Source organism: Merops nubicus, unplaced genomic scaffold, assembly GCF_000691845.1.
Source record: "Merops nubicus isolate BGI_N331 unplaced genomic scaffold, ASM69184v1 scaffold18457, whole genome shotgun sequence".
Taxonomy (NCBI): domain Eukaryota; kingdom Metazoa; phylum Chordata; class Aves; order Coraciiformes; family Meropidae; genus Merops; species Merops nubicus.
In genome coordinates this window covers 16,269-38,224 of record NW_008619875.1, presented here as the reverse complement: position 1 = coordinate 38,224, position 21,956 = coordinate 16,269, and the positions used below count along the sequence as shown (strand labels likewise).

The 21,956-nt window shown below is 40.2% G+C and overlaps 1 protein-coding gene across 1 annotated transcript in view; it reads right to left on the bottom strand.

The window, feature by feature from the left end:
• Positions 1-6,297: 6,297 nt before the first annotated feature.
• Positions 6,298-21,956, bottom strand: part of LOC103776453 — a gene marked incomplete at its 5' end in the record, with an annotated part of 31,329 nt that continues 15,670 nt past the window's right edge. Inside the window, 2 exons of the mRNA XM_008943961.1 lie at positions 6,298-7,104; positions 14,368-14,485. Coding sequence (XP_008942209.1) covers positions 6,956-7,104; positions 14,368-14,485 — 267 coding nt within the window. The remainder of the gene's footprint in view (positions 7,105-14,367; positions 14,486-21,956) is intronic.

Below are 21,956 nucleotides of genomic sequence, written 5' to 3'. Positions count from 1 at the left end.
GGAAAGTGAATGAGGAAATCCCTGAATGACTGTCCCCCCTGGCCTCAATGTATCTTCCAGGAAGAACTTTCTAAAGCCCAGAACTAAGGCTGCAGAAGACAAGACGTTAACCAGGCCTGGTGATTTATTTATCTTTCAGGAGACAACATTGCTACATCATTTTTTTTCACTACAGAAGATCTTTATTTTAATAGGATTATTATATATAGGACACTTAAGCAGACCAAATCAATACTATGTTTCCAATTCAGGGTAATAACTACCACACTCAGTAGAAAGAAGGAAATAAAGCTGGTGCTGCCTTACTGTTCCCATGTCATAACCAGAGAGGAGTACTGTGCTGGAGAGCTGCTGTGTGTTGCTGCATTCTGTTCATGATGCTAGGGAGAAGTTTCAAGGAGAGTTGGGTGTTTGGTAGTATGTATTCATTCAAAGAATTCGGGGCACTTGATGTCAAGACAAAGAAGAAATGTTTCCTCTTAGGATTAATGGAGAGACACTGGCTTCATTATAGAAAATGAGCAATGACTAATGTATGGTTGTAAGAGTCAGGGTGCTCTCTTCAACTTTTCCTTCTTTAATGAAAAGAAGTGGCAATAGGTTTATTAAATGCCAGCACCACGAGCCAAGACAAGCAGTGCCTGATGGGTATGGTGCTGGTTGGATTTCTTTGTTTTATTTTCTTTTGCAGAGGATGTTGTGCAGTGGTGTGAACAGCCCTGTGCTGCCTCTTAGGTGGGAGCTCAGTGTGAGTGCTGCAGCACTGCCACAGCTCCCTGGCCACCAAGTCCCAGTGCCAGCATCACTGTCCTGCCTGGTGCTGCACAGTGAAATGTGACCCCAACCCCATTTAACTTGCCTGCCCCTGTGAGGGAGGAAATTTGGCTCAAAACCTTAGGTTCCTGCCTAGTCAAGCTCTGAGCCATTTTGTAATAGTTTCAATCTTGGCATCCCAGAAAAGATTTACAATAAGCCCTTTCTTAGCATTTGGTTTCACTTGCCCTTTTGAGCTAAGGTCAAGATCAGAGAGTAGGTAAATAGGCTTTCCCAACTTCTAGACACCCAGCTGCCCTGCCCTCCAACTCCACCTCTGCAGCTACACAGCAGTTTATCAAAGTATTTCTTCTTTCTGTGTCCTTTTTTTTTTTTTTTTTTTTAAACAATTGAAGAAAACGCCTTTATTTAAGGTGAAGCACCCTGACTATTCCTCAGTGCCATATATACCATGCAGGCTGTACAAACCTGACTTGTGGTGTTTTCTGGATCAAGTGCATCTGGAATGCAGGAGGGTTTTCTTCACAATTTCTGAAAAAAAAATCTCAAGCTTGCTTTAACTTTGAGAGACAGGGTTTTTATTCCAATGGTCAATTACAACTATCCCTCTTAGCAGTGTCTTATTTTTCTTTTGTTGTAGAGGATTCTGCTAGGTGAAACAGACAGTAAGGCACAGGAAGTCTTTACCCATGCAAATAGTAAAGGACATGAGCAAGGTTACTGAGATTTGCTGATCTTCTCTTGCAAGGAAGTTTGTTTTTCCTAATCTCCAGACATTTTTGTACCCCGTCTCCTGAAACCTTGTCCACTTAACTTTGTTGGGGTCAGGGGAGTTGGCAGCACTCATAAAGTCTTTTCAGTGCTGCGTGCAGATAGCAATGCCATGTTCCTGCTCCTCAGTGTTCCCACCTAAGTGGGGGCAGTAGCCTGATCAACCAGTCAGCTGCTGCTCCAGGAACTCATGTTACTTAAAGTAAAGAAGTGTGCTGTGACCTAAACTCATGAGACAATAGCTGAGAATAGGTCTCATTGCTTGACTTGGCTGTATTTAAGCTGGAAGAAATGAAACCATTCTGGTCCTCTTAAATTTCAGTTCATGGAGGATGCATGAGGCACTTTCTGAAAGTATACTTTAAAGCAAAGACAAAAGAAATGTTCCTTTCTGATAGAATACAGAGACAGTAGGACGGATGTGTCGCTATCACCACCTCAGCCTCCAAGGAGTGGAGCAGGTTGGCCCCAGAATCTCCAACCCAATCCCTGTGATGTGGACGCCCAGCATAGTGCTGGAGGAGCCCCTGTGTGCAGAGCTGTGCCTGGCTCCAGGCTGCTGCTCCCAAGTCTTACACTGGGACTGCTCCTGCAGGGAAGCCTGAGAGCAGGCTCAAAATTCTAGGTTTTGGGCTTGAGCTGATACATTTAACAACTTGAGCCTACTTGGTAGAAAACCCAGAGGGGCTTGCTTTGGTGTTTCATAGTCTCATTGTCAGAAAAATAATAATTTTTGAGGTTGTTTTCTTCCCCTTGTAAATTGCATTGTCACTGTGGAAAGATCTCTTAATTTTCCATTTCTCCAGTAAGATTTATCATGTGTCTCCTTATTTGTGACTTTTTTAATATTATCTAGCTTTCTCTACTTAGTATTCCTGTACAGCTGCTTATTATTATAAACTATTTGTTCAGCTTTTCGGGTGATTGAAAGAACAAACAGCCTAGTGTGTTGACTTCAAGTGTGTCTTTGACAATGCCCCAACACTCCCTTCCCTAAGACGGTGCTCTTCCAAACAAGAAAACGAGCGAGTGATTGAATACCATGCATGTGAAGAACTCAGATGTTGCCTTACTCACTCAACCCCAGATGTTCTCTTCCCAGGCCTCATATTCAACCCTTCATTAGGAATTTGAGAGAAATGCTTTACTGCGGCTCCTGGCTTGGCTGCTTTTCAGATTCAGAAAGAATCTCCTACAGTCACAGGCCCTTTTTTCCTTTTCATTTCTTCATATCTCTCTAGAAACTTGTATTATCTTTTTTAACAGTGCAGAAAAACATCCACATGTGCATAATATTTTAGGGCTTTTTTGTAGCGTGTTAATCTCTGAGACTAAAAAACCCTCTTGGTCCCAGTCTCATTTTTAATAGGATAGAAAACTAAGAAGATACATAAGGATTATTATAATCTCACCCAGGAGCTCCCTCCAGCACTATTACCTATCTGAGACCCATTATCGAACAGCCTTCTCCACTGCTCTAGAAAAGATGTGCTCATCTTGATTTAACAAGTCATGATAGGAAAAGCGAAACCCTGAGCTGTCGTGCTTCAGAAAGAATGGATTAGCTAACTGATTGTGAAAAGAAATATTAAGCTGGAGCTAAACACCCTTTGGGGTGCTGTCCTCTCTCCTTGCTTTCTTCTTTAGTTCCTTGAGAAGATGTTTGTACACTGGGAGGTGTGTGTATTAAACATAACCAGCTACTCCTCCTCCAAAGCACAGGCAATGGACTGCTTGAGGTGAGCTGCTTCCTTCTTGCAGCTCTCCTGGAGCAACCCATTGCATGTGTTTTGGGAGCGTAATGAAGCTGTTGAAGGGTCTAGAGCACAAATCTTAGGAGTGACTGAGGGAACTGGGGTTGTTTAACCTGGAGAAAAGGAAACTCAGGGGAAACTCAAATCCTCTCTACAACTACCTGGAAGGAGGTTGTAGTGAGGTGGGTGTTGGTCCATTCTCCCAGGTAAAAAGCGACAGGACAAGAGTTGTGCCAAAGGAGAAGTTTGGGTATTAGGAAAAAGTTCTTCTCTGAAAGGGTTGTAAAGCACTGGAACAGGCTGCCCAGGGAAGTGGTAGATTCCCCATCCCTGGAGGTATTTAAAAGATGTGTAGATGTGGTGCTTAGGGACATGGTTTAGTGGTGGACTTGGCAGGAATGAGTTAAAGGTTGGACTTCATGATCTTAAAGGTCTCTTTCAACCTGAACAATTCTAGGATTCCATTGCTGTGACAGGGGTTTCTGCACAGAAAGCCTATATTGCTTCTCTATGTACTCCACAAAACTTTGAGAGCTGGGGTCTTAGATAAGAGAGAACATGTCCCAGGCAGATAAGAGGCTTATTTCTAGTGAGATTCCTGTTTGCAGGTGGTAGGAGACTAGTCCATCTGGAGGTGACAGAGTTCTAGCAAGCATGTGTGAAACATCCTTCAGACACCCCAGGCACTCTCCTACCTCTCATCGTGGTAATGATGGTGTATGAGAGCATGACTTTGACCTCTGATGTTGAGGCAGCCAGTACACAGCTATACTTCCCTTCTCTCCACCCTTCTCCATCGCTGAGGAACTGAGGGAGGGCAGGCAGGAAGGACTTGGTTGCACAGCAGAACTGGCTCAGTCAAGGCAGGACTCAATCATGCAGTGAGCTATACAGACAGGCAAAACTTGTGCTTATTTCTCAGTCTTTTGCACTGAAAGTAGCTACGTTTTGCTGCAAGACTCTAGTCTTGAACGCCTCTTTAGACTGCTTCGAGAAAGCATCACAAAATTTCCCAAGCAGAGGAATCATGACTGTCAACAGCACAGTCACACACATGGTTTTTCCTTTCTCTCCTCCCTTCATACCCCCTGCCTCAGGATGAAATTTATAAGATCTTGTACACTGCATAGAATGCAAACAGACATTGGGCTTGTTAAAAACATACTTATCTTTATTTGAAAGTTTTATATCCACAGATAAAAGGCAGCTGATACATTGCATAGTATACCTTTTTTTTTAGTATGCTTATTATTCAGCACAACTGAGAAAAGAGAGGATTACTGGCTCTAACTTCCCACAACAAACAGTGAAGTTAATGGAATAATAAATTAAAGTAGTAGTAGTCCACATTATCTGCAAAATAAATGTTCACAGATACAAATATGACATGACTGATTGTTTCCCTTCTCCTCAAGAGTTCAGTGGCTTATTAGGATGGTTGCATAAGCTGAGTTTTTATTGAAATGCTGTGGTGCTGTAAAATACAAAAGCCACACAGAGTGGGTTATTTTGTCTTCAAGAAACCTTGCTAACGAGATTAATGGTGCTGTTCCCCTGCCCTTGTGATGGTTGGTTCCTGTCCCTGTTGTTGAGCCCTTGCTGCTGCAATGAGGCAGACTTCACGCTTCAGCTGCAGCTGATCCTGGCTCTAAGGCACTTACAGGGCCCACCAACTATTTACACTACAGGTGCTACTCCTTCAAAGGATGAAGCTCCATACATCCCTCAGGATGTGGGAGTGGGGGGTCATGCAACCTCAGTGTACTGGCCCTTATCTCTGGGAGTGTCCTCAGCATCCCACATAAATGTTCATTGCTGGAAATCCAGTATCCAGACCTTCTGTGGTGTTAACCCACAAGAACAGCTGTAGGAGATCCATCTTGTGGGTTTCCATGAGTGCTTTCTGGCTGACAGTCATTCCTAGGCAGCCAGGCTATGTGTGGCCAGATGGGGTTTCCCAGGGGAGCCAGTCCTGTGCATGGGCTGAATGTCAGGGTGCTGCAGGTTGCCACCCACGCTTGTTGGGCTGCCTTGAGCTGGAGACAGCTCATCTGTCTGGGGGAGTTTGAGAAAGTGCCAGATCTACTGGGGGGAGGTAGGTATTGAACAGGGACTGTCCAGAAAAGCTTGGAGAATGAAACTTGTCAAACAGAGCAGCAAGAGAGCTCCATTTGAGACTGGGGAAGGGAACCAAGTAGAGGAGTTCACGCACAGTGAAGATCCAGGAGTCTTTACTGCAACAGTGATGATGGCTCATACATTACACAATGAGAAAAGTCAACCATGTTCTGAATTACAAGGTTCTAATTCCATCCTGGGGATCTGATGACTACAGAAACCACCTGAGCTCTGCTCCCCTGGGTTAACAACCATATACTCCTAGACACAGTTATAATTCTGTTGTATGTCTCGGATACCTGGCACTTTTTCCCCCCCTCCCTCCTTATGTACTTAATATTGAGGTAGAAGTTTCAACTAGTATCAAAACACACAAAGTAAATGAACACAATCTTAGTGGACTAGTCGTCCAATGACCTTCAAAATTTGTAAAAACTTTCATAATGTGGTTATAAAATTTGTAATTGAAGTAGCTGACAAAATGTCATTCTAAAGATGTCAGAAAAATAGTATTGAAAATTACAGTACTGAGTTGCAAGACATTTTCTTAATATATCTGCTTTAAATACTTTTTTTTTTTTTTTTAATTCTCCCTGTGCAACAAATGGCAGAAACATTTTTTTTGTAACATTGGAAATATCAGTACACAATGAATTCCTAAAGACACTGAACAATGACCTAAATATAGGTTATTCATAGTAGTTGGCTTGAGTTGAGCATTGCTTTTATGTCCCTTGCAAAAAATCTGCATTCCTTCCGGAGTTTATAAGGAAGATCAAACTAATATAATAGTACTAACAAACTTTACAAGGAGACTTAAATGATGTATTGTTCCTACAATATTTAAGAATAAAAATCATCACTGACATCATAATTTTGGGCCTTACAACTCCTGTAATACTAAAGCAAGTTTATACTCATATCTAAACGAAGAGAGATAAACTACTGCTATAGGGGCTGCTGTTAGTTACCTCCACAGTACCCACCATCACAGAGTCCTAATTTCAGTTTAGAGAACTTTTTTAGCTTGAATTTCCTTCTATTGATTTAACTATTGGCAGGAATGTGAAAATACATTCAATGTAAGAAAGCTGTTAAAGTCAAAAGGGAAAAAAAAAGTTCTTACAGCTATTTTCCAAGAAATACTAGATGTTTTGGCTTTAACACTACATTTTTAAATCAGGAAAAAAAAAAATCCATGAGTAAGGAAGACAGATACTGTTTACAAGTCTTCAAGAGGAACATTTCATTGACATTAAAAGGCAACTTTGCAGACTCACTTGAAATGTATCAATTTGTAATCTACACATTTACAGGGGCTGCTCTGCTCTGAAAGCTGTTTCCCAATCTGTGCCAAAACATGTGAGGCTGTGTAGAGTACTTCTGATGATAGACCTCCAGGCTCTGTTTCTCCATAATTGATTTAGTTATTAGTTATGCAGGGAGAGAAGAGATCCCTGAGGCTTGGTAAAACAGTATTCAGTTACTAAAAGCAGCCCTTTGCGAATTAATGTTATCCTACCAGCTCTTTCTGCTCATTATTCCTTCAAGTCTTGTTTTCCTGGACACCAGCTGTCACAGAGGAAGTCTCCAGCCTTTTCTTCTCCTGCCTCCCTGGCTGGCTGAAGTTGCAGCAGCACGGTCTGGAGTGTCTCCTTCACCACCTGGATCTCCCTCTGCAAAGACTGTGCAAGCTTTATTAAGGAATAAATCTAGAGGTGATTGGCAGTCCCTTTTCTCGTTCCAAGTTATTAAACAAATTCTTGTTCTGCAGCTCACAACAGATGGCCATGGCTATCTAATTGTAGCTTCAAGCTCTTCCAAATTGTATGGATTAAATATTAATACATTTCTCACACTTGCTTTAAAAAAAAAAAAAAACCAAGAAGAAAATCAGGCAAACTGAAGTTCTCAAGTAGCATTATTTAGCACTTTAAAAAGGGGAGGGGATGGAGGATACTGTTCTCAGGAGATGAAGAAATTGTACCATGGAGGCATCAGCACCAGCTGTGAGGTCCCTGCCGGATGGAGGGTGGGATTTTTACCCAGACACAGAGACCTGGGTGGATCAGACCCGAGGTGAAGGCAACGGGCAGCGGGAGCAGTCTCAGAAACAAGCTGAGTGACCGCAGCTTGTGTGGCATTAGCAAGCTCAGCAATGTGGGCTATGCAAGGCAGAGTGAGGATCTAGGTAAGCAGCAAAATTAGCTTATAGCAGAGCTAATGTTTCTGCTCTACTTACTTCCTTTAATCTTAGCTAAATTATCAGCATAATTACAGCACAGAGAACACAAATATAAAGTCATATGAGGCTGCACAGTGAATGCTTTGAACAAATTGAGAAGCAAAGATATTAGCAGTAGCAAGGAAAAGAGGGCACCTGAACAGCATCTGATAATTCAGTAAAAATACTTCATTTGGTTAAGAAAGGAGAGGCTTCCACATTTGATTTGCTAGTGTCTAGTTCAGGTTTCCTGCAAGGCACTCAGGAAGAAAATGATGACTAATGGCTCGGTCTCTTAAGAGACCTTCCACTTTCTTCTTTCCCCAACTCCACAACAACAGAGGGAAGGTGTCAGGTGGTGGCAACAAGAACATGATGGGTGCAGCAGACTGGCAGGTGAAGGTAGGACATGCACAGAGACAGTGGCAGTTGCCGAGACATGCACAAGTGCTTGGGCTTCCCAGGCAGTTCAGCTTTTTGTTCTGATGACTAGACTCTCCTGGGACTAAGCACACTTTGTACTATCAATACATCAGCCTTTCTGCTGATAATCTTACGTCAGTGGGACTATCTGTTGTTCCATTAAGTGCAAGGACTGGGTATAGCTCAACAAGACAATCACCTTAATCTTCTCTTCCACAGCTTACACTATGCAGAGAGCAAAGCAAGCACATGACAATTCAGAACCTGACAAAGCTCTAAGCTCTAATGGCCAAGCCTATGTGAACAAGCCCCAGCGCCCACCCCATCCATGCTGAGGCTTCCTGTACAGTTTTGGCTGAAGGGCAAGGACCCCAGCAGGCTAACTCAAGCAGGCTGGGCGAGAGAAAGAACTAGCAGTAAGTTGTCAAACGATTGCTGAGAGCACCTGAAACCCACTACAAGGGAAATGAAACAATGCCACTGAAATAACTCAGCTTCAAAACTACAATGCAAAAGAAGGATAATGCACACGGACAGGCTTTATCCCTTACAGAGCTCATCCATTATGAAATGTTGTTTTACTCAACCCCAATGCCAATGCAATATAAAGGAAAAAAGACACCCTCAGGATATGTGACTGTAAAAAGTGAGCTGATACTTTTGAAAAATTGTGACTAGAGAAGACCATGGAGCTATACAAATCACCACTATTTCAGGCAGTCACAGCTATGCCTTTGAAAAGCCTTTTTGCTCCTTTTGATTCTGTTATCAGCTCCTCAAAATTTCTTTTTTTGTCTATTTACATACTTTTATTATAATGTTTTACTCTTAATAAATCTTCAGCAGGCGTTTTCATGCTTATTTCTCATTTCCAGAAAGCTCTATTAATCTCAAGGGGATTCTGTCTCTGATTACAAGTAATAGCAGTACACATAAAACTTCTTATAGCCTAGGATCTCAAAGCACTGCACAAGGACAAATTAATTATGCTTTGTATCTTCTCTGAAGTAAGAAATATTATTATCCTTTTATAAGTGGTCTTGGTCTGTCCATCCTTCTCCAATTTAATCACGAGGCTCTGCTGAAAACCTAACTCATAAAACAGAAATTCTTCAGTTTATGAACACTGTGAAGCCTCTGAAATGTAATTACTTCTGATGTGAGGTCTTTGACTACATGCTGTTATTTGTAATATCCAAAGCAATTACAAAACTCTTTTTCAGGTAGAGAGAAAAAGCAAAATTGAAACTTTTCACTGCCAATGGATTGGAGACATGAAAAATGAAGAAGAAATGGAAGGAAACAAAGATGGACCAACAAGAAAGACTATTCCATAGTCTAACCAGAGTAAGTTTAAATAACCTCATAAATAATATAAACAGTTGCTGTAGACCAGCAACTATCAAGTGAGCCTGTATGACTAGGCAAAATATATGGTATCCATACAGAGGGGTTATGCCTGGATAAAGAGTTCACCCATTCTAAAAATGAAAAAAAATTTAGTTTTGCATGGGTCCACATGTAAATGTGTCCTTCATGCTCAAATTCTCTACGCAGTGCTGCAAATATTGAGCCAGTATCAAAGGCAGGAGGCAAAACAAGTTTCAAGTAAGAATGTTTTCTGGTCCTGCTGTCTTCCTGTGGAGAACTGGCAAAATCTCTGCTATGTCTCATAAGCAGAAGATTAAAATACTTGGGCACAGCTTCACACAAACACAATCCATACTCTGCAACAATGCTGTGGTTCTAATGTTGTCTTGGTTGAAGCTTTTCCACCTATTTGACTTCCCCTCTTTAAAAACTATGAGCATCGTACGAGAATCCGTGACTTACAAGGAGATAAAAAGGAGATCTAATACTGTAGGCCGACTTTATTTTTTGAAAGAAAAATGAGTTCATCAAAGTTTCTGTTCTCTCAGCACAGATGTTTAGGGAAAAGAGACAGAAGGTAGATATTATAAACCTGTTGCCTTCCTATAAGAAAGGTTATAAACTAAGAGTACACTGTAGGACACCAAGGACTACCACAGAGCTAAGTGCCTATACAATTTTGGAGAATAACGGCAATTTTGGACATCTGTAGAGGAAATTAAGTCTCGAAGAACAGAAGTAATCAGAAAGGTGGTTTTGCTTGGGCTGTGGGTTTTGGTTTTTTGTTTGTATGTTTCTTTGTTTTGTTTTGCTTTCCCCACCTGGTTAGCAGTTATGCTTGTTTCTAACAGCTGAACATTACAGTGGCTGGAGACAGAAGCTCAGATAGATGTCCTACTACACAACTGCATGTGTCTTTTCCCCAGCCACCAGTATACATAGAGGGAGGGGAGGGGGGCAGCCAGCTGTGTGGTCTCACTGGAAGAGAGCAAAATGGCCTTTGGAAGTCTCTAACTTACTTCTTGTTACAAAATAAAGGGGTGCTTGTGGTACTGAAACCAGATTAGAAATTTTCCATATCCCCCCTCCATTACTGTCTCTCTCCTTCATATCCACAAAAATGTTTCTACAAACTAACAATGCATCTCTACGAAACAAACAAACAAACAAACAAAACAAACAAACAAACAAAAAAACAGAACGACTGCAACATTTTGAAAAATGGGATCATTTCAGTGGTCAGGGAATCGGCTGTTTTCAGACCACTTGTTCCAGCAGAAAATGGAAGGCAAGGAAGCTGCAGCGCATGGTGGAAATACACTGACCTACATCCATCATGGCACAAACAATACAAGTGGAACCGTCACTGTGATACACACTGGGAAGGGCTCACCCCCCTGTTATCCCAAATACGATCAAAAAGCACACCACTGAAACCTCTCACTTTTGTGGGATCACAAAATTTCTTACAGGTTCACCCAGGGTGAGAATCTTCAGTGAGGTACAATCAGGGTTAAATTTACACTCCTGATTCTGCTGAAAACCTGTGCTGGCGTAAAGCAAGACTTGTATGAGAGCCTCCCATATGACACAGGTGAAGGGTTAGTGAAGTAACCTGCAGTGCCTAATGATCATCTAGGCACAACATTCTATTTTCAAAATAACTGCTTAAAATGCCCATTTATGAGCGAGGAATGGAGATTGCTTTTATATTAATAGCCTAGCCAGGTTTGCTTCCAACAAAAGCATTTTCACCAGGAGGAACTATTACATGCATTCAAATTGTCTATCAAAATGTAACTGCTAATTAAAAACAAAAATGACTGTGAAATTGCAATATAAACTCCATTTAATTTTGCTGGGAATCCCAGGCCTTTACTGTCAGGAAAGTAACACTTCTCATCAGCTCTGTAAAAACCAGAATGAATCACCCCTCGTCCTTTGGTTTTTCCAATTAATGACATGGACTGTTTTCATACACTTGCCAATGATTAGCCATAATTTAACATTTTGTGGGTTTATTTAGTTATAGTACATACAATTTAGCAAGTATGTCATAGTGGTACAGAGAAGCTCTTCCCTCCTCCCACTGTTTCATGCTTTTTACACAAAAGTACAGTTTAATATTTGCTATAAAAGGCTTCAATAATAAATAAGAATCTCAAGTGGGTCTGTGCCTATACTTATAACAAGAAATATCACTGGATTTCTCATTTGTTCAGGTCATGCTGTCAATTACAGCGAGCAGCATGGTTGATTTAAGTGTGCTATGCCATCAAAACGTAGACTCAAAAACAATGACATCTGGGATTCTTCTTCTAATACAAACTTAATTATTAATCAAAGCTATGACACACACTAAACATTGGCAAAAGGCTTGAAAGCATCAGGAATTTATTTTTCTCAGTGGAATCTTTAAAGTCTCTTAAGAATCAGATGACAGGACTAATTTACATCTGTGCAGCCCAAAGTTAGAATTTTGACCTAATACAGTTTGTAACATTCATGTGTAAGACAGTGTTTTTGGGGGTTAGGGGAAGCGTGAAAATAGCTAGCAAACAAGAATTAGAAAAATTTATCCTGCCTTCATTGCAGTTCCAGATCTTTAAGGTCCTGCTCTCAGTTCTACAGATTTTTAATGAAGTACATTAAAGACCGCATAATTGTCCAATATTTGGGATAAGAAATTGTTTCATCGAAAATCAGATAAAGTACCATGTAAACAATAGGTCTGTCTGCTAATCAACTCTTCCATGAGGTTAATTATTGGCACCAATCTCAGTACTAGGACCTGCAATAGAGGCAAGGTAGTGAAAGATTATTTTATAGGTACTGAGCAGTTTTTATTTTAAAAAAACAATGTCCAGGTCCATAGCACTGTGGTAAGCTATATTTCTTGTTCATTTTCCAAGTATAGCACAGCGATTACATGTACCAGATGGTAACATTTTATGCACATTGATCTGGACTACCTCTGAAATAGCAACTGAATGTTAATGAGGGGTAGCTGAATTGCTGAACTGCTTCTCTGTATGTCCCTACGTTTTGAACACAGTTTCTTATTTTGTGACTGATGATCTTGCCAGGACCAAGATACCACACAGTGTCTATGCATTTCTGTATTTAGATAACATGAGCTGAATTTCACTGACAGAAGAAATCAGATCTAAAGCAGATACCTGTGGCTTAGAACAAGACAAGCCTACAACTCTCCTCAAGCCTTCAATGATTAGATTTTATTTTTTCAAGTAACTGGCAGTTTTAACAGCTATGAAGAAATATGTACACGCCATAGAAAATTCAAATACTACTATTTTACATACTTCTAGTGTATTTTCTTCAGGAATCAAAAAAGCAGTATTTCAGTTTATTTCACCTTATCTAGTAAACTGTAACTATGATCAGACCTCATTATTTGGTTTCAATATGAACTTAAGCTCATTGCAAAGAACCCATAACTTCAAAACTCTGAGTAATTTTATTACAGTCCATGAGAAAAGCTCATTTGAGAGCAAATATATGTAAGAGAGTTAGGAATTACATGTTGTGCACATATACACAAGACATCCAGATTCATATAGCTCTGCAAAGAATGCTCACAAACAGCATTAGGGAAACTGAACTGCAACTGTGCACACATGCTGTAAATACAATTAAAATAATATTGCAACATGGCCTGTAAATACAAGAAAATAATCTTCCTGTTCATTGAAATGCTTAGAAAAGAAAGATTTGAAGTAGTAATAAACTGGTGACTGGATTTCTTCCCTCTGATGCAACCTCTCCCAGCACCTTCCCTTCCACTCCGCTTAAAGTTTATCATTCTGATACCTTTAAAGAAATCAGCATTCTAGAAGAAAAAATTTTGCTATAAACTGGCAATAGATGCCCAGTTACCTAAAGATAGTGGTATTTCCACACAGTCCATTTATTATCCTTTTTCTAAGCTCTCTCCTGCAGGACCGCTCGCCTCAGCTTAGGAGGAACTGAATCCTTCCTAGCACCACCATCATCTCAGCTCACCTTTAGGTGTCTTTAAGGTCTCCTCTGCTAATCTCTCCAACCTGACTTTATTCATCTTTCTTCATCATCCCATTGCCTGCCACCTCTTCTCCACTAAAACCTAACCAGCTAAGTACTCTGTCTTCCTTAGCCTTGCTGATTCTATCTTTTCCCTTTCTTAGAAGAAAAAGATCTCTTTTATGATAACTTCTGTGAAAGTTACAAATGAAACAATACTCTGTGCTCTTAAATTTTGAAAAATGTCCACAGATGTAGGCTCAATGAATGCATCATAAAGGTTAAGCAACCTTCAGTCAAATACTGAATGACAGATGAAGCACAAAAAGAGATAAGGGTGCTTTAGAAGACTACATCTCATCTGGTTACTTGCACTGGAGTGTTAGAGGCAGATTAAATTGCATAGGATGCCACATGATGCATCTGCTGCCTGTTTTTTTAAAAGGAAAAAAATCCCAAACTACATGTGACAATATACACAGTCTCAGTCAATGATGTAGCATTTAATTTAGCTAAATCACAAATGCAGGTGCATGGATGCTTGTATCCATGCAGCTTTTGGTGTTCTAGGTGTTTACTTATATGAGTGTTTCAAACAAAAGGAATTTAACAGTAGAATAAAGGCTTTCAGTGCCTAATCCCAGTTTACAAAGAACTAACTCCTGTTTAAATCAATTAATGCTGGATCAGACCACAGTGAAAATGCATCATAAGAAAACCTGCTACAACAGAAATATACAGTTCAGCAAGACTATAAATTTTCCTCTTCTTAATGTATTTAATGTACATTAAGAACTGTATTCCATGTCAATCTAAAAGGCAAGTATTTCACATACCTTTTACATACATTCATACATACATTTTACATAGACTGATACATACCTATAGCTATGTCAAAAAAAAAAAGGATATGAATAACTCCTTCATCAACTCTGCAGGCGGAATTTTGCAATTGATCTTCCAGACGCACCAATTTCTCACTTATTGCTTCACATTTTTCTCCCAACTCTGCAGAAAATATGAAGAACTCCTACAGAAAGTTGAAAAAGGAAAGAAAGTATGTTTATTGCTGACTGCACTTTTCTACATTAAATTTGCATCAAATTAAGGGAAAAATAAAATATTAGTAAGGAGAGATGATATTTTGCAGTGGTAAGACATTGCCTGAAAGCAAATTCCCATTAGAAGACAAAAAGTTGTTACTATATAATGAGTGATTTATATGAAATGGAATGAGCTTGTCGTCTCAGTCTGTTTCCTAGCTGAAAAAAGTCATGATCTCACTTTCAACAGAGGATTAAAGGGGTGTGAAGACTGAACTGCTCTCCCTCTTCCCTGGTGTCTCACCCCAGCAGGGGAGGGAAGTCTCACGCTGACTAGATCATTTAGGTTCCTAAGTTTCAAGTTGTTCATGTAAATATGTTTTACGCTTTTAGGCCATTTAAATATTTCAAGCAGCATCACTTTTGCTATCTCTTCTAAACATAAAACGTACCTACATTTTTGAGGAAAAATTTGGCTGGAATGCTTAAGGACTTTACTCAACTGATCACAGAAAATGCATCAAAGTCTTAAAGATTACAAGATGAAACTAACTTTTTTTTTACTGTGTTATCATGAAACAAGACTCAATTTTCAAAATTAATGCTTCTCTACTTAGAAATTCTGCAGATACTTTCTATTTCAAACAGATTATTTTAAACCATTTGCAAAGTCTTCCCCATAAGTTTGTCTGTTTTCAGACATACTGCACAAAGGTAGTTTGTATCTTTCATATTTTGCATTAAGAAATGACCCAAATAAGCAGCAAATAGGAGAGGAGAAGGGAAAAAAAATTAATCAACCAACTTGTGCAGCACTGAGATAGGCGTCTTCTTTCCCTCTTGAGGCATCACAGTGCTGCCTACAGTGAATGAGAGGACTTATTGTAAGGAAAAGACTACGGTGCCAAAATGAAGTTCTGCTGGAGCCATGTTAAAAAAAAATGTAGTCATTCATCAACTGGAATCTAGAAAACTCATTTTCTCTAGACCTAGTCTAACCACTCATCCATAAAGCCAGCTGCCAGCTGGCCATATACAATCTTCAGAAAGTTTTTCTCCTTTAAAAAAGCACCTGGATTCCTTTACATCGATCTGTTACTATAAAAGCAGCCAACACTGGTTGTTTAATAAGAGAAATCAAGCCCTCAATCAAAGGCTTTCCAAAGAGATCCTGCTAATACTTGTTGAAACACTGTCCGTTGTGAAACAATCTGAATTTTGGTAAGCATATTTACCAGATAAATCACTTCTGTGCTATCCTTACACTTTGTGTCACAGAGCATGCAGTCAAATGTCAGAAAAGCTCTGCCTGCTGGCATATCCTCTGTTACAGCACAGAGCTTTGACTTTTCTGCTTTCCTAGGTCTTCTGCCAGACATGGTTATCCAACAGACCACAGGGACACGCCACCAGCTGCAGCTTGAATCCTGGACAGCTGAGCTGGTTAGGAGAGGGTATGTTGAAACAACAGAAACACAGCTCAGACAGAGGAGCACAATGCAAGAAGCAGCTGGCTGAGTCCCTGGCTCTGTGTACAAGACCTGAGCAGCCATCCTCAGAGTCATTACCAAACATCAGAATCTACAGCAGCACTCCACAGAATCTGTAGATTAAAAACTGACTCATTATTTTTAAAATGAGAGCAGGGTGTCCTGGTTTGAGCTAGAAAAGAACTGATTCTCTTCAGTGATTTTACTTTTCAGCTGAGTCTCTTCTAAGTGACTGCACTTTCTGAAGTTAATGGCATATTTTTGCAGACAGTGTCTGCTTCTAGCAGTGATATTGCTCCATATCAAGAGTTGCTACCAAGGATTGGTGTGCAGAAATGTTTTTGCTTATACATGTTCCTGTGCAGATCAAGGTCACTGCTAAGTCTTGTGTGCCATGTTGAGGATGCAGAAAGTGAAAGGCTGCACCTGTAGGGAGGAGTGGACAGGACAGGTGACCATAAACAGACCAGCAAGGTGTTCCATCCCATAGTCATCATACTCAGTATAAAGCTGAAGGATCATGACAATCAATCTCTTTTATTCAATGGCTGGTGTCCAAGGAGGACTCCGTCCATTCTCTCTTTGATCCTGATCCGTGTGTTCCTGAATCTAGTTTCAGAATCCAGTTCCCATCTGCTGCTGAGACCAGTCTGGGACTTCTCCACTGCTTGCCAACAGCATCAGTAGAGATGGTGACATGACTGCCATCACAGGGGTTAGGTTTGATATTGCTTTTGTATATATTTGATTTTATTAATTTTATTTTATTATTTTAATTAAAGCTGGTTTAGTTTTCTTTTCCTATCTGTGTTTCTCCCTTACTTCCTTTCTCTTCTCCTTTGCAAAGGGAGAGTGGTTAACAGAGAGCGTCTGCCATTCAACTAGTGGCTGGCCCAACCCTGAGCTCCCCTTTGACACAGGGGAGGAGAAAATACACATTCTCCCTGCAGCAACCAGGAATGTCTATTTCTCAAGATCAGGGACAGAAGATGAGGAACAAGTCTTCCATCCAGCTGCAAAATCATTATTCAGTACACCAGCAGGACTCCATATGCTGTTAGAGAGTGGGATAATCCAAGTAATTTATATCAATAGAAAGCTTTTAGAGAATCATTCTGTGACACGCATGCATTAACAGATGACAGTTGTCTAAGAGAACTTAGGTCTTGCGCTAGAAGAGTGAGTAAACTGCAAAAATCCAGTACTCTGAAAGTACATCTAAAATTATGATTGTCTGCAGAAAACTCCACTTCTGAACACTGATTTTTCTTTAACAGTTAATTGCACATAAGAAAATCAAATCTTAACATAATCATAATCACAAACACTAGAAAAACAAGACAAAAAATACTCACTGCTATGTAATCATTGAACAGTTAATCTAGGAAGAACAACTTTTAATCACTGCACAAACTCCTAAGTATTGCTCTGACTGAAGCCATAAGTGAAATTCTCAAATCAGACTCTTGCTACAGACTGTGTACTTCAACAAAATGAATTAGTCCTGTACAGGTCCCGAAGAACTATATCTTATAATGAACCATAAAAAGCAAATTCTTGCTCTTACAACATCAAGATATTAAATACTTTAGTTTGACCCAGTCACTGCTCCTATCAAAACTGTTACTACAGGAGATTTTGGATCACATTCATGCTGTCAAGAAGGATGACACCTCTAGTCCTGATTTGAAATCATCAGTTACTACAGTATGGTTACAGTACATTCTTGAATACTTGTGCCATTAACTATATTTGAATATAAAAAGCATTATGTATGCATTAGGAGGGTATGTCTTTCTTTTTTAGGGTACTGCTGATGGCAGGAATGTTTATCCATATAATCAGTCACCCGGTTAGTAGCATCATCAGTTGCTATAAGAGAAGATCCATTACCTTCACTTTAAAACTACCCTCACGTTTCCTACCTTATACATGCAAATACAAAGAGAACACTGGGCAGCTAGGAAATGGAATGAAATCTAAAAACTATAGAAAAATGCACCCAAATATTCAAACAATTCCACAGCTTCTGCCCCCAGGTCCTCATTTGACAAAAGTTCAATAACCCATAGAAGTACATAGGGAAGATTTCTCTCAGTGCCTTTCATGCCTTGTAACAGCACTGGCAAGATTTTTATTTGACATTTGTATATGTAGGCAGGGAAACTACCACGAGTGACAGCTGTAAAGAAGCACTTTACACTGATCCACTGATCAACAACATCTCTGAAAGGAGATTGAGTGGACTCTGCCTTCAGCTCAACATTATTAGTAAAATAAGACTCATCCAAGCTTGAGGTTATGTCAATGCTACAAGCTACTGTCTTAAGAAGTCTTAAGATTTCTTTGGTTATTTTTGCACTAACAGCACTTTTAGGAAGTAGCTACGAGAGATTGCAGGAATCAGGAAAGAGCTGAGACACAATATTGCTTTATGGATTTTTCTGTGAACAGCAGATGTAGCTGGTCGACTTTTTTTTTTTTTTCCTGTAAATCCCAAAGCAGGTGAAACCAGCCCAAATGTGGGTGTGATTTTTTTTTTTTTGCCTTCTCATACAAAACAGAAACTCTTCTCTCCTCGAGATGTGAGCGTCTGCTGCAAGAAACAGGAAGAAGAGACAATGTTCCAGCTGATGCACAGCTGGAAGATCAGCATACTGAATTAAGAGCAGAGGGAATTGCTTCCACTTCAGTCTTCTGCATTTTGTTTTACTCTTTTACAAGTCATTTTAGTCACCTATGAGCAGCAGCTCCTTGACAACATTACGCAAGGAAAATGTTTGATCAGCTTTTCTAGTGCAAACACCATCCATGCTCTCTTGGATCTAATTCAGCAATTTTATATAGAAGTCTCAGTACTGTAATAGCTAGATTAACTCTATTAGGGATTAGAGTGCCTCTTAAGAGTCTTTGGTGACTGTGCTGAGAAGCAGGATTCCCAGGTATATCCTTAAAACTCCTTCTTCCTACACTGGAACTTCTGTAAAAAGGCATTGCCTCACTTTCAACTAGCAATACCATAACCCCAATAAGACAAAAGCCTTAGAAGACCTTCTGCAGAACATCAAAACCATATTTCTTTCACCTGTACTAAATCCCCTTTCTCTCCTATAACAGTTAAAATAACTAAAAATAATATAAATAACGACAAAAAGTTGCCCTTGCAGACACATACCTCACATTATGGCACAAGGTTTATAACAGTGACTTATGGCTGGCAGAAGTGCTGTGTGCTTACCCTCACCCCACACAGAAGTTAATGGAAATTGTAAGCACCTGAAACTCCAGAACATCAGGCCAGGACATTTCTTAAATCTTTTATAGAAACAAAATGCAAACATCCATATGTTTGTCCTGCTTGAGCAGATGCTTCAATCACATTCAGGTTAAGCTCACATGTCCTCAGACAATGAGCTACAGGGCCACAAAATGTCCAAAGCATAGGTGTCCCTGTTCAGCATCAAAGATTCCCTGCCCCGTGTGCACTGTCCTGAGCAGGTGGCGTAGATGAGGAAGGCAAAGTGGCCACTGAGAACAGGCATAATCTCTTACTCTGCAAACAATGAATGTTACTCACAACTGACACCATCACGGCAAGGCTGACCAGGAATCAACCAGGGACTACCCAAGCCCACTGTGATCAGCTAGCATCTGTTTACACAGCTCTTAGAAGCTGGCAGGGATTTTGTGATTCTGGTTGCAGGGCAGAGCCTACTCCAGGGCTAAATTGCCCTTACATGAGCAAATCTTCCTACTGCAAACTTCCTTTGGGACAAACCAAGATGTGATGTTTACATTTCATTCTACCCTAACAACAATAACGAATAGCTGTCATCGCTATCATTATTTCTTCTGTGATTGAATACTTTGACTTTCAACCAGACCAGGATTTCTAAACTTTTTACTTTTTTTTCCTTTCCTCCTTTTCTTTAATGTGTTCCTGTTTTCTACAGAGTGAAGTGCCCAGATCAGTGCCATAGTCCTCTGGAGGCTTTAACATTCTCAGCTAAGCACAGTAATTATTTCTGTCTTACAAGTGACATTCCCAGTAAGGATGCTGCAAATGACATTTGCCCTTTCTTGCAAAAGAATGAAGGTAATGAATCCCTCTCTGTTTGTAATCCACTATAACCCTAGATTCTGCTTCTGAAGGACTGTCATCTTAGCTGCTGTTTACCAGCTGTATACGTAAATCCAACTTTTTTCTTCCTCAAATGTAATTTGCACCTGTCTTTTACCATATCCCTTCTTATTGATTTCAGGCTATTCTTTCAATCTATCAAGAGCATTTGGAATTCTAATCATAATCTAAATTATCTTGACTGGCACTAACTCCTGGTCTACCTCCTTTTCAAAGACAAATACTGAGTTCTGCTGATCCCCTGGGGCTTCATACTTCCTCTAGGAGTTTTCAAAGAAGCTTGTTAATGATTTGGAGATGGTTTTTCTTGGCTCCTATGCACTCAGAAGAAATTGCATCAGTCTAGCTTGCCATAGGATCCTTTACTGTGTTCACCTCTTGCTACCTTGTAGTGAATGCTAAGATAAGTTATGTCCATATATGGAGTAAAGCAAAGAAAATAAGGAAGAAAAAAAAAAATTCCTGCCTTCTGCTCTCATTTAATTATTTTCTTATTCACCTTTCTTACCAGAAGACACATGCTTTCCTTCACCTATCCCTTACATACAGCTTACCCCTGAACTTTGTTGCCATTTCATACGTCTCATTTACAGCAGTAACAGCCTACAGTTCAGTGCTCTTGCTGCTTCACTCTTACACTGTGCAACAACATTTTAGGCTCATCCTTAGGAACATTTTTTTCCTTTCCTCTGCAAGATTCTTTGGCCACTGAAGAGTTGCTGACATAGATATGTAGTTCTTTTACTGCGTCTGCTCTTTTCTGCACCAAAAGGAGATGGTGCTATACTATAAATGTGGTATCTTCTGGAGGGTACCAAAAATCACCTGCCAATTCCTCCTCCAGAGTTTGTCCCACAGAAACTCACCTGTTGCTTTTCTGATTTTATTTAGGTGAGTTTTTCTTTCACAGAGGTGGGTATCCACCTTTTCTCAGTTGAGTGATCAAGGTTTTCTCAGTTACTTTTGCCTTTACCACCTTAAATACTGCTAGCTTGTTCAGTCAGCCTGTTTTATGTATGTTTAGGAGCCTGCAGCACTACAACATGCTCCTCAGTTTCTCCAATGCAATAATTCAGGCATCAAGTTTTCCAGACAGCTGCTTTGCAACTGTGACCTACCTCCTCTCCACCATCATTTTTTTCCTACATTCCCTTTGCTTGCACTGATCTCCTTCCCTCCTCTGCAGGGGTACAACAACACATGGGAGTGTTAAATGACTCATCAAAACTACAGCCCAATGTTGGCAACTCTTCCCCTCATGTATCTTCCAATACAACTATGGAGGAGTGTCCTTGGAAAAGAATCTATGCAGGAATAGAGCTTTCCACTGCCTTCCAGAGCCCTCCTGCTGTCTGGGTGACACAATCTTCCCATTCTCATCTCTAGTTGGCTGAATATCTGCTCCAAGTGCAGACTTCCTAAAATGAGTGTACACTACTGCACTGGCTCATTTAATTTAACTGGGACAATTCCAGTTCCTGCTGTGGGAGGATGAGCCTGTTTACTGACTTAGCAATAAAACTTCACAGTGGGCTAAGACTTGGAAAAGAAACAAAACACCAATTTGTTTTCTAGTGTCTACATCCTGCTGTGCTAGGAGTCAGCATAGCTGGGTATCATTCATAGGTGGTTCCTAGTATTGTTCTCTCCTATCTCTGCTCCAGAGTCACTAAGATGCAACAATCTGGAATGACTAACACTGTGCTCTCCTGCAGGCAGTGGGGGGACTGACAAGAGCGAATTAGGGAACCAGAGCACCACAGGAACATTTAGGCAAAGCCTTGACATGGAACAGGGTGCTGACAATTTCACAGAGCTTTTATTCAG